General features: G+C 35.7%; 1 protein-coding gene across 1 annotated transcript; it reads left to right on the top strand.

Annotated features, from left to right (window-relative positions):
- Nucleotides 1-480: 480 nt before the first annotated feature.
- Nucleotides 481-12,280, top strand: LOC133291335 (uncharacterized). Its single transcript, XM_061489589.1, has 22 exons — nucleotides 481-1,161; nucleotides 1,600-2,068; nucleotides 2,173-2,258; nucleotides 2,480-2,593; nucleotides 2,725-2,913; nucleotides 3,034-3,099; nucleotides 3,235-3,291; nucleotides 4,460-4,582; nucleotides 4,661-4,777; nucleotides 4,990-5,097; nucleotides 5,581-5,707; nucleotides 6,312-6,443; nucleotides 7,209-7,385; nucleotides 7,470-8,083; nucleotides 8,456-8,633; nucleotides 8,720-8,958; nucleotides 9,715-9,793; nucleotides 9,922-10,160; nucleotides 10,662-10,851; nucleotides 11,441-11,666; nucleotides 11,757-11,912; nucleotides 12,181-12,280. Exons 1-22 carry the CDS (start codon nucleotides 481-483, stop codon nucleotides 12,278-12,280), a joined length of 4,467 nt encoding a protein of 1,488 aa, XP_061345573.1.
- The last annotated feature ends 291 nt before the right edge of the window (nucleotides 12,281-12,571 follow it).

Here is a 12,571-nt window from a genome sequence, read left to right as displayed (position 1 = left end):
ATACTTCGAAAAAAATCACCTGCAAACGAAAATTTAACAAACATGTCATGTTAGCATTAAAAATTCGTTAAAAAAAGGATAAATCAATCTGCTAGAGGAAAAATCTTTCTCTCTGTAATAACGGGTCGATAAATTGTTAAAATATAAACTAATTGTATTCGTTGTTATTTTATATTCTTATTTAATTAAAATATGTTACAAATTTACATCTGCAGTGAAAAACAAAAAAGCAAATACTCTGGGGTTTGGGCTGATTGTGATTCTCAAATCAAGTGTCTACGTTGTAAGTACCACCATCATTTACCCGCCCTATGCCACACCTTTCAAATTCAAAAATAAAAAACAGTGGAGAGAGAGAGAGAGAGAGAGAGCTTTTCCATTGAACGTTAGGAATTTTGAATTAACTGACCAATGAATCAAAATTAATACAAAAACTCTTTGTTTCTCTTCCACTTTCCAGTTTCCGACAATACGTCAACAATGGACACTGAGGAACCTCCTTCACCGTATCTCCATTCTTCTTCTTCTTCTTCTTCTTCGCTACTCAAAGACATCTCCAATTTCAGAACCCCTAAACGCCCTTCTCTTTCTCTATCTCTCAACACCCAATCTCCCTCCACTCAATACTTCACCGCCTCTAAATCCAAACAATCCACCACCGCATTCCGCCGCCGCACCAACAAGTCAGGTGCCGCCGCCGCTCGCAAACTCAAGGCTTTCCAACTAGAGCAGTCCCAGTCTTCCAGAAAGGCCCAAATCAAGAAGGAGCAGTCCCTCAAATCCCTAGCCAAGTCCATCACTGTTTGGCTTAATTTCTTGCTCGAAAACCCTGCCTCCTGCGGTTGCGACTTGTCCATCGCCGGAGTCCACATCGGCGATGCCACTCCGGCCACCAAGGGCAAGAGAGACAGCCGCCCCGGAATTTCCGTTGGGGTTGATTCCACCTGGCGAACTCCGAAGCGGCAGAGGAAGACGTGGTCACGTGCTGAGGGTGATGAAAATGCTGCTTCTGCGGCGGAGTTGCCAAATTCCTTGTTCTCGTACTTGAAGGATTCTCTGAAGGATGTCTGCAGTTTCGAGGATTTGAAGCAGCGAATGAGGGTTTATCTGAGCCTCGGAACTTGTAAAGATATCTTCCAAGTGATGAATCAAGTCTCGAAGGTTTGTTTCATTTGTTTTCCATTCCAAAGACTTGGCTTGAAATTTGAAATTTCTGTCTGTTAGAGTATAATATTGTTAGCGTATAATGTAAACTATTAAAAGGCTTAAGCTTTTGGTTGAATTGATTTTTTATATGTACAAGAGTCCGGTGTCACGGGTTCGTTTAATTAATAATTAATTATGTCTCGTGGAGTTTTTTAGGATAGATCGGTGGATCTATACATTGTTTATCTTTCAAGCCCGGTAGGCTCCCGTGCGAGAGTGTGTTAGAGTATAATATAAAATATAAATCATTAAAATAACCTTCATTTAATGGTTCTTTAAATGAAGAAAGGCTAATTTTGGATTGAATTGATTCTTTACAATGTCCAAAGTTATTGTGCCCAGGGCACATACGGTATTGAATTTTGTGTGCCTTTCCTTTGTTTTGTTTTTCAGGCAATTGACGAAGGAAGGCTAAATTTGAGGGCACACTGCCCGATAGTAACAGATGTTGGGTTGAAGGATAAGGCCACAAGAATACTCATGTGTTATAATCCAATTTGGCTGCGAATCGGATTGTATATTATTTTTGGTGGGGACTCCTTGGTATTGAATGGAGATGCTGATCCTGGCCATGATGTCATATTTTTGAAAATGGTCATTGACAAGCTGTTTTTTTCACATGAGGGTCTAGCAAAAGCATATGCATATAACAAGATGGTTGAAGGTGTATATAGGTCGGGTTACTATGAGAATCTGGGGAATGTGATTTTGAAGAGAATTTTGTTACTTGTGCTTATCCTAGATAAAGCTAAATGTCAAAGTTGCCTCCCACTTGAGTACGGTATTGATGGATTAGATGGGGGTTCCCCTTTATTATTCAAAGCAGAATCATGGATTAAATCAAGTAGTCAAGTGATCCATGGTAAGTCTTTGTTTATTCTTCCGTCCTATTTTCTGTTGATAATTTTTGTAACAGCAGCTTCTACATTGTAGGTTGACTTTTCTCTCTTTTTGGTTGGAAATTAGAATTTCTGTCATCCGATGTAATGCATGGAGAAGGCAATCTTCTAGCACATTTGATGATTTTAGGTTACAAAATATCTCATCAACAGGTTGGTTATTCTTACCATATGCTATGCCATGCTGATTTACTTGTGTGAGGTTGCCTGTTAGTGTGAGTACATGCAAGCTGCTTTTGGGGGCCATGGTGCATTTTATGACAACAGAAGTCGTTTCACTGTTTGTGTCCTAGTAAATTTGTGAAAAATGGCACTGTATCTAGGTCAAGATTTGTCTTATGATGAAGTTTTGCAAACTGTTTTGTATTTTGTAGGGGCCTCTTGTTGAGTATGATTTTAGGGTCAGAGACTTATTTGTAGATCTCCAAGATGGACTAAAACTCTGTAGAGCTATTCAGCTCTTGCAACATAATTCTTCTATCCTCATGGTTGGTTATATATATATATATATTTTATAATATTAGAAATGATATCAGCATATTTGACACTTTCAACGCTATTATATTTCTGTATAATCCAGTTAGTTAAGAATTGTGATGCATCATCGTTGTATGGACAGAAAATTGTAGTTCCCTCAGATACTCCTAAGAAAAATTTGGCGAACTGTGGCCTTGCCCTACAATATCTTAGGCAAGCGGGTGTGTCACTACATGATGAGGATGACACGATGATTATGGCAGATGATATTGTTAATGGAGACAAAGAACTTACACTTTCCTTGCTCTGGAATATGTTTGTTCATTTGCAGGTAGCAGCTCTATTTTACCTTATTTTTTTAAGTTTCTTTAATATTATTGCCTTTGGATTTGATTGCTATTAACTTATAACCCGGACAGCATTGTAATTTCCTTTGTTATTGGACCTGCAGCTACCTCTTTTGGTTGATAAAACAATTTTAGCTGGGGAAATTTCTATAATTCGAGGACTTGGCGCAGTATGTTCCATGTTAGATGAGTTTTGTGTTTCGATTTAGTTATAAAGGAATATATGTACTTCTTGTTCGCCTTCATTTTCTTTAAGTTCATATCTTATACTGTACTTGAGATTTGATTTTTCTTCCATCTCACAGGATCTGATAAACAGTACAAATTCTAGTTCTCTGGAATTGCTTTTGAATTGGATTCAGGTACGAACCTACTCCTAGGATAATTTCATCTATGCTGAAGATTGAAACCTTGAAACCGACAACAATGAGAATCCTTCATGCTATCTAATTCATTTTTCAGATTGTATGCTGTGTTAAACTGCCTAGTACCCGTGCACAATTCACACACTATTGCTAACATCTTACAGTGATATGAGAACTAGTAAGGGCTGATTCCAGAAAAGGATAGTAATTTTCCTAGATGTTTTACTTCTTGTTTTTCAGGAGGCTCATCAGTAATAATCTTATATATTAATATAGTAGTTGTTATACAAAGTGCTAGCCTGATCTGTATCATGAGATGCATTCCACAAGATCATTGAACATAATGTTTTTTCCTAAGCAAAATGGAATTTTGTTTTGCTTAGCGGTGTATAGTTCCATAGCTAGATTTTCTTTGATACTTGTTGGTCTGCTACACTTTGTTAAAGCTTGAGCTTCAGATGGTGCATTTGTAATTTGTCGGATTTTGGTAGATACAAAAATATTTCCTTATTCGTCTCGTACTTGTAAATAGCCCCGCTTTAGCGCGCTATAGCGGAGTTGCGTTGCGGTGCAGCGGCCGGCCGCCACAGACCGCGCCGCTATGGTCAGGTGAAGTGTAGCAGATGTAGCGGCCGCTAGTGCGGCTGAATCGCGGCGCTATTACGCCGCTACAGTAGTTTCTGCATAAGTGTTCTCGTCGTAAAAGGAAAAGATTTACAACTTAGATACAAGTTAAAGTGAAGATGAAGATTTGGATGTTCATGATTTCAATTATGATTAGTTCCTTAAGTTCTTTGATTTTGACATTTCACTTAAGTGGCAGTTTGAACTTTGACTAATTTTGCCACTTTATTTTGTTGTGTTACATTATTTGAGACATTAATTTCTTCAATTTTCTTATGATTTGAATTTTAATATTTGAAATCAATTATTTTTGAGTTTGAGATCCTTCAAATTTGTTTTTTATGTCACATTTTCACATTTTAAGTTTTATATTTGTGGAGTACAATTTAGTGTATCACTTAGGTACACTTTGCACAGTAGCGTTGTAGCGCTACCTGCTATAGCGCTATAGCAATATGGAGGGTCAGCCGCTACATGCTGCTATCCGAGATTAATAAGTATGATTCATCTGCATTTTAATCTTGGCATTCCGTTTTTGCAGGCTGTTTGTAACAATTATGATTGTGCAATTGACAATTTTCATTCCCTTGTTGATGGCAAAGCTATCTGGTGCTTACTTGATTATTACTTTCAGAAGGAACTTCATAATTCCTGTTCATTGAAGGTCTTGAACTTCTTTAGATTCCTGCTGAATGCTGATAGTACATTCTTGTTTATAAGCTTTATTTTTTATTTTGTACAGGAAGTTAATAAGAAAAGTGGTAAGGGATCAATTATGTCGGTCAGTGAATATTCAGATGCACTGTACAATTTTATTTTGTCCCAGAAGTTAACTACGTTACTGGGGAATTTTCCAGAGGTAAATACCCTAATTTATGTAGTTGTCTATTTGCATGCATGCTGGAATTATTGTCCAGAGGTTAATACTTGCATGAGAGCTGCATTTGTTCATGTTTGAATTCGTTTCAAGGTTGAAATACGAAGTGTGGTGAACCAAGGGACATTTTTTTTTTTACCTGTGCGTTATCTCATTTGATATCGTTGGTTCTATAATGGAATTTTATTCTACAGGTACTTCAAATAAGTGAGCTACTTCAATATAATGGTGCTTGCAGTGATCGAAGTGTGGTGATATTGTTGGTTTTCTTAGCAAGCCAACTATTTGTCAAGAAAAATATGGTAAACAAAACAAAGATTATGATCCAAAGTTATCAAATGCTTGCAGCATGTCACGACCAACCCCGGAAAATGCTATAGCGCTATAGTGGGTTGTAGTTGTGGAAATAGCGGAATAGATATATGACAAAAATAGTGATAAAAAGAAACATTTTTTAAAGGTAGAGATAGCAAAAGTGACAGAGAAAGACAGAGATAGACTAAAAAACCCTTAAAAATTTTCTGTTACACATTTAAATTTAGGACAAAATTGACAGTTTGCCTTATGACAACAATATTGCCGCGATTTGGCCACAAATGTAATAGCAATGGCAGCTATTGCGTTCCGGTGCGGTTTCTTGCTGCGAGGCACCGCAACGCCCTTACGGCACGGCTCACGGCGCTATTGTGTCGCAAATTAACTACTATGTTATGATCATATCTTGTTATTGTCGTATTCCAGAGTTTGTGTTATTTAGTATATACCTTTCTTTTCTTCCATTCCAGGATCAATTAAATTTCCATAAGCTCTTGGGCTATGACTGTCAAAGTCCGCACCGTAGACATTTGAGGATGGTAGAAAGTTTTGAATCAGTACAACAGCCTGATGCTTCAGATGTGCATGTCAATGAAGGTTCCTAGTTAATTCCCTAGTGGTGTGAACTTTAGTTATTTATGCACGTCATTTGTTTGTCTTCTATGTATACATTGATGAATTTGATGTTGATACATGCAATAACTTTTGCATTTATAAGGATGATATCTTATTTTATATGTATATTTTTTAGTACATATCTTATTTTATATTTTTCCATTAATATAAAACTACTTATGAAGGCTTTATTGTGATGATAGTTGTATCAGTTTGATTCGTATGACAAGTATAACGAATAAAAGTGAAAAGTTCATTTTGTTTTTAAACAGTAGTAGATTGGCTAACTTTAAATATGCTTTATCTTTAAAATATGTGTCCTTGTATTATAGGTTTTGTACTTGAATAAATGTTAGCCCATTTGCAGTTCCTTGCATTGCGTGATAATTGGTTCTGAGTAGACAACAGTGTACTATCTTTCATTTCACATGTTCTGTGGCAATATTTTCAAAGTAATATTAGAGTCCGAAAACAGACATCTTGGATTAATGATAAGAATGGTATGATCTTTTTCAAGAAATAATTTTTTATTTCTTTCTTCATTTCATATAAGTCTTGATCATAATCTTGTGATTTATTAAGACAGATGCCGCAAGAAAATTCAAGGCCATCCAGGCTTGGTGGCAAGATATGGCTGAACGAAACCGTATCATGAAACCAATTGGCTCTAATTTGCAGAGATCCAGGACCACTGAGCGCAGCACCGATATTATAAGTGGTAACTAATACGACTTGAACTGTCCTTTTTGCTACTATGTCTCCATACATTACATTTACCACAGCTGTGAAAAAAATACTATGTCTGCTGCATTGTTACTTTCTAGATAATTATTCTTGAAATTACTCGTAAGTGAAAATAAGATGCAGTCCTTAGTTCATTCCTGATCAATTCCTAATTCGTGTTTATTTACAGTAGAAATAAGTGAGTATTTGCAATGATAATGATTAATGAACGTATTTGTAATAGTATTGAAGCAGGCCTTCCACTTCTTTCACTCTAGTGTTTGACATGGAAAACATAGGGCCTGTTTGAAATCTATTTCAAAAAATAGTTTTTTTTTTTTATTTTCAAAATAAAAAAACAAAAAAACTTGTTTGATAGGATCTGTTTTGTATAAAAAATTTAAAAATTGTAACTTTTTTTGTTTGTTTCTAGAATCAAATTTAAAGAACATATGAGTTATTTTTGTTTTGTGTTTTGACTTTAAAATTTCAAAATAAAAAAAACATAGAAAACACCTATTTCGTTAACTATTTTGCAAAACAGTTTTAAGAATAAAAAAACCAAAATACAATCAACCAAACCCATATAGTCTTTGTAGTTCTTCTTTTTCTTTCTCCAAGGCACTGCTTAGTAAAGGCGTGTGGTATGATTGTTTTTCACTCCGTATTACAGCTTATTAATCCATTGTAATTCCATGCAACACTTGTGTTGTTGATGTTCTTTGTTTTATTGCTGACAACTGTTACTCATTTTTTACAGAAAATGCTGCAACAACAATACAATCACATATCAGAGGATTGGTTGTGCGGCACAAGTTTCTGAAGAAGGTAAATGCTGTTACCCTTTTGCAAACTGTTTTCAGAGCTTGGCTAAAAGTGAGGCAGGAGTCAGATTGCATGACATTTACTACCGTTCAAGTCTATGACTTTTCATGTGGTATGCAGTTTATCAGCTTGTCTCAAACATTTATCGGTATTATAGTTCATTGCTTATTGGCATACCATGCTTGTTCAATTACAGAAATATTGAAGAAATCAGAAACATATAAGAGATATGCCATGCTTTTCGTTCATAGGCATTCTTTTTTGAGGTTGAAGAGGTCAGCACAGCTTATCCAACAGGCAGTGAGGAGTTGGCTCCATCGGAGGCATCAGCAAGGATGTAGTATAAGTCCTGATCTTATGATTTCAGATAGGGTGACTGCTGCCACTACTGTTCAGAAATTTGTTCGTGGTTGGATGGCTCGATATAGATATATTCGTCAACTAGATCAGAAGGAGAAAGCTTTGAATTTAGCCCAACATAAAGTTACATTTGATCTTCAAACAAATGCAGCCGTTAGCATTCAACTTGCTTGGAAAAAGTTCATATGCTGCAAGTCTAAACGGAAGCAGCATTTTCTTGCAACTAAAATTCAATGTAATTTCCGTAGGTGGATATTGAGGAAAAGATTTTCAAGTCAGATTCAAGCTGTTATAAAAATTCAATCTTATTTTCGAATGTGGAGATGTGTAAATGCTTTTCGGCACTTCAAAATTGCGCATAAGGCAGCTATTTTCATTCGATCTTTATTACGTGGATGGATTGCACGGAAGGCAGTTTGTGCACGTAAGAATAGCATTGTTGAAATTCAAGTAAGACATTGGCTTGCGTATTTTTTTCATATTTATTTGCATTTACTTTGTATCACTTTCCATTTTGACACGAAACAATTAATGAGTTATTCTGCTATTAATTCTTCGGTAACATTATTGTGGTGTACTGGTGTTACTTATATATGACAGAATGCATAATGGTCGAGTAATGAAAGTAGGATTTTGATCATTTCATAATAGCTCATTCAACTCTTTGTTGCGTTGTCCTTAATGTTATGTTTCTTCTGTGAAAGTACTAATTCCAGCTGCTATTCTAGCTAATTTTTCGGAATGTTAGAGAAATTCCTTTCATTTTGTGAAGTTTTAGTTTTGAATATTATATAATTTGCTACTTTGCTTGAATTATTCCAGAGACATTGTCGTGGTTGGCTTGTGAAACGGGACTTCTTGTTCCAAAGAGACGCTGTAGTAAAAATTCAGTGTGTCATTCGAAGCCTGGAATGCCAGAAAGCTCTTAATTTTCAGAAAGATGCTGCTTTGGAGATTCAGCGCTTTATCAGAGGGCATATAACTCGAAATCGGCTATTAGGTTATTTGTGCACACTTTATGGAGCTTATCTTTCTTGCTGTAGTAGCAGTTTCATGTTATCTTTACGAAATGTTTTCGTGATACAGGTAGTGCATCCCAGTTACGCGCTGTCGTTCCTGTTAGTTGCATTTCAAGGCCTGTTGGCTTTTATAGTTTTCAACTGGAACAATTATTGTTTTCCGTTATGAAATTGCAACGATGGTGGAAGGGTCTCTTGTTGCTTAAATTGATGAATAAGTCGGCCATCATTATTCAGTCTTGTACTCGTCGGAGGATAGCCAGGCGAAAGGCCACTGTTCACAGACACCATGATGTTGCCATCCAAGTATGATGTTCTACTAGTTATCATGATATACTACACTGATTTTTTACTAAACCAATGCGTTTGAAAAAAAACAAAAATTTGATTTAATTTATTTCTCAAAAAATATTCCAGGTTAATCTACACGTTGACCGCACGATCAATGTGGGGATTGACGAATTAATTTGAAATAACTTTTAAAAAATGAATTCAATAATTTTTTTTTTATGAAAAACCGTAATACGATAAAAAGCCTATACTATGCTGTAGCTCTTTTGTGCTTTGTTTGACGTGGACATTTATACGCTCATGAAGGATTTAGTCAGCTAATATAGTATTATTGATTTAAAGGTATTGCAATTGCAAGGGAAATTTTAGCAGCAGATATGACATTTATATAAGATGTGCTGCTGTTAATCCAAAGGAAATTGAAAGGGACCAAATTGTGTATTTCGGGGGTTGAAGTATCGCAGCCTCATATAGCTGTGATTGCTTTCTTATTTGGAACTTGTAAACCCTGGTTTGGAGAAAACCTTCAAGAAACTTGCTAAACCAATTTTTTTAAAAAATTCATACACCTGTCAATATTTAGTCTTACCTTTAGATAAAAGTATGTTAGTTTTGATATAGATGTATATAGGTCATTAATGTTGGATCAATCAAATCATTTATGTTGCTGCTGGTAATTATAGCCCAATTTTCATGTGTTCAGTTTTCCTTTTTTTTGGGGTTACAATTTAGTTTTCTTTTGTATTTGTTGGTTTCTATATGTTACTAAAGGCTCTCAATTTCCAGGAAGTAGCTGCGTTGGAGATCCAGCGCTTTATTAGGGGGCATTTAACTCGAAATCGGATATTAGGTGATCAGTTCACATTTTTTGAGTGTTTTATACTTTATCTCATTAACCTAGTAATTGCTTGATTTAGTTGTAATTTCACATACTCTTAGTATACTAATACACTATTATTTCACGTTATCGTGATTTAGGCGGTGCTTCTAAGCTACTTGCAGCCATTTCTGTTGGTTGCATTTCAAGACCAGCTGGCTGTTGTAGTTTCCAACTCGAACTATTCTTGTTTTCAGTTGTGAAATTGCAACGATGGTGGAAGGGTCTCTTACTAAATAATTTGATCACGAAGTCTGCCATTATTATTCAGTCTTGCACTCGTGGGTGGATAGCCAGGCGGGAGGCTGCTGTTTGTAGACATCATATCGTTGTCATTCAAGTATAGTATTTTAACTTCTATCCACTTATGAGACACTCCGCTGTAGTTCTTTTATATTTTGTTTCGCTTGCTGTTTGTGCAAACATGGTAGTTTGAATCAGTTATAGTGTTGTTTTTTTGTGCTTTTGGGGAAATTTTAGTAGAAGCTGATCTTACATTTCTTTAAGATAATACCATCTTTTATCCTAGATTAGTGACGGAGTAAATTTTGTGTGTTTTACTTTTGGGTAACATCAACATGTGTGTTTCTTGGGGTTGAAATAACTCCGGAAATCTTCTTCTTTCCATTTTTATCCACTTTCACTTCATATTTGGTATTATCCTAAGCCGTCTTTCAGATGCATATATTTCGTTACTTGGTGGATCAATCAAATCCTTTGTATGGTTACTGATGCTGATCTTAACTAGAGCTAAATTTTCATCTATGTTTAGTTTTCCTTTTTATTAGTTTGTTCCTATTTGTTAATCTTCCTTTTCTCTTTTTTGAAACAATTTTTGTAGTCCCACTGGAAAGGTTACCTTGCACGTAAAGAGTCAAGAGAACATCTATTGGATTTGCGCTTGAGAGTGCAGGAGTCTGCCAGAAATGTGGATGACAGCAAGCGTCTCATAAACAGACTCTTGGCAGCGCTTTCAGAGCTACTTCATATGAAGAGTCTTAGTAACATCCTTCATACTTGTTCAACATTGGGTGAGAGCTACAATCTTTTATTTAATTTTTTTCTTATCATTGTTACTTTTTAACTATTAGCTTCAATTGATGTTTATGAGTCTATGGTTACAAAGATGTCACGTTGATTTCTATTTTCATGTTTTGAAGGAAATTTCAAAAGTAAAATTTTCTTAATTTCACTGCTTCCTTTGCAAACTCTTAAAATCATGAAACAGAGTGAAAACCAGATAATGTTTCTATATTTATTAGTAAAAATATATTATTTGAAAAAAAAAGAAAAGAAAATAAACCAAGCACGGATCAGTTCCTTCAATTATGTGGTCAAGTTCTAATTTGCATGATTTGAATATAAGTTGATATTTAGGTGACCCAAAGGACATAAGAACCGATAGTTGCAGTGCCTGTGATGTAATGGTCCTGATTCCCTTCCCTTCCCCTGTGATACAAGTGTTGTTCTTTTCACAAAAGAAAATATAGGCGAGTTCTAGGGATGCCGTTTAACTTTAAACATGCTTTTCTCTCGCCATTATCTAGCTAAACTTTCAACGAGTCCTGACACGTGATCTTGTTCTTTCTTTTTTTGATTTATATGTCTGCCTTTTCACAGATATGGCTACCGGACATTCTCAGAAATGTTGTGAAGAGCTTGTGGCTGCAGGGGCTATAGACACCTTGCTGAGGCTTATTCGATCAGTCAGCAGGAGTATACCTGATCAGGAGGTTCTTAAGCATGCTTTGTCAACTCTCCGAAATCTCTCCCGCTACCCTCATCTACTACAAGTGCTGATCCAAAGTCACGATTCTGTGCAGATAATCGTCTTGGAGTTACTAAGGTTTCAATACTCAATAGTGGTTAGCCGTTAAAAGTTGATGTAGGATTCTTTTCTGTTCTTGTAAATGGTAACTTTTAAAACTTGTTCCAGGAATAAGGAGGACGGCTACTTCATTGCTTCTGAACTTTTGAAGAGGATATGTTCCACTCATAAAGGAGTTGAGGTCATACTGAAGTCCCCTGCCCTACTAAAACGATTGCACACTCTTGTTGAGGAGCTTACAAGGAAGGCAATTTATGAGAAAAGGTCACACTTTGGCTACTGAAAAATAATTCTATTTTTATGCTAAGTTTGTATACATAAATCTAGAGTAAGGATATTCTAACTACAAAAAATTCTTACTACAAAAAATTCTTACTACTAACTTACTACCCATCACATCACCATTGGATCAAAGAGAGAGAATGTTAAAAAGTTTTTGAGTGAAAAATTTTGGTAGTGAGAATATCCTTCCTCCATAAATCTAACAGGAAGCTTGGATTCGTTTTATATTAATTTTTTTGCTGAAATGCAGAATTGCTAGGGGTCCTAGTCCTAGTCCAGTTATTAGAGAAAACAGAGAGAGAAGATTGAAGGAAGCTGCTGACATTCTGAAGCTCATAACCAGCGCCTGAAGTTTTAAGTTCTAATGCTATACGCAATTTTTTAATATATGTGAGGAATCAAGCGTTTATTTTTTTTACAGAGTCTTTTGCACTTATATGATTCTTGCTTTGTTCGTCTCTAAAAGATGTGGAACTTTACTATGACTCACACTTGAATATTTCTAACATTCTTCCTTCAAGTGTGAGATCCAACATCATGCTCCTTCTTAAGGGTAACTTTTGCGAAAGTCTTTTTCTCTTCAAATATTAGGGTCACACTAATTTTCTATGGAGGTCTTTTTAAATGTTTCACCATCTTCG

This window comes from Gastrolobium bilobum, unplaced genomic scaffold, assembly GCF_033153095.1.
Source record: "Gastrolobium bilobum isolate Gb01-03AN ecotype WA unplaced genomic scaffold, APGP_CSIRO_Gbil_v1 utg7904, whole genome shotgun sequence".
Taxonomy (NCBI): Eukaryota; Viridiplantae; Streptophyta; class Magnoliopsida; order Fabales; family Fabaceae; genus Gastrolobium; species Gastrolobium bilobum.
This window is presented reverse-complemented; position numbering and strand designations above follow the sequence as displayed.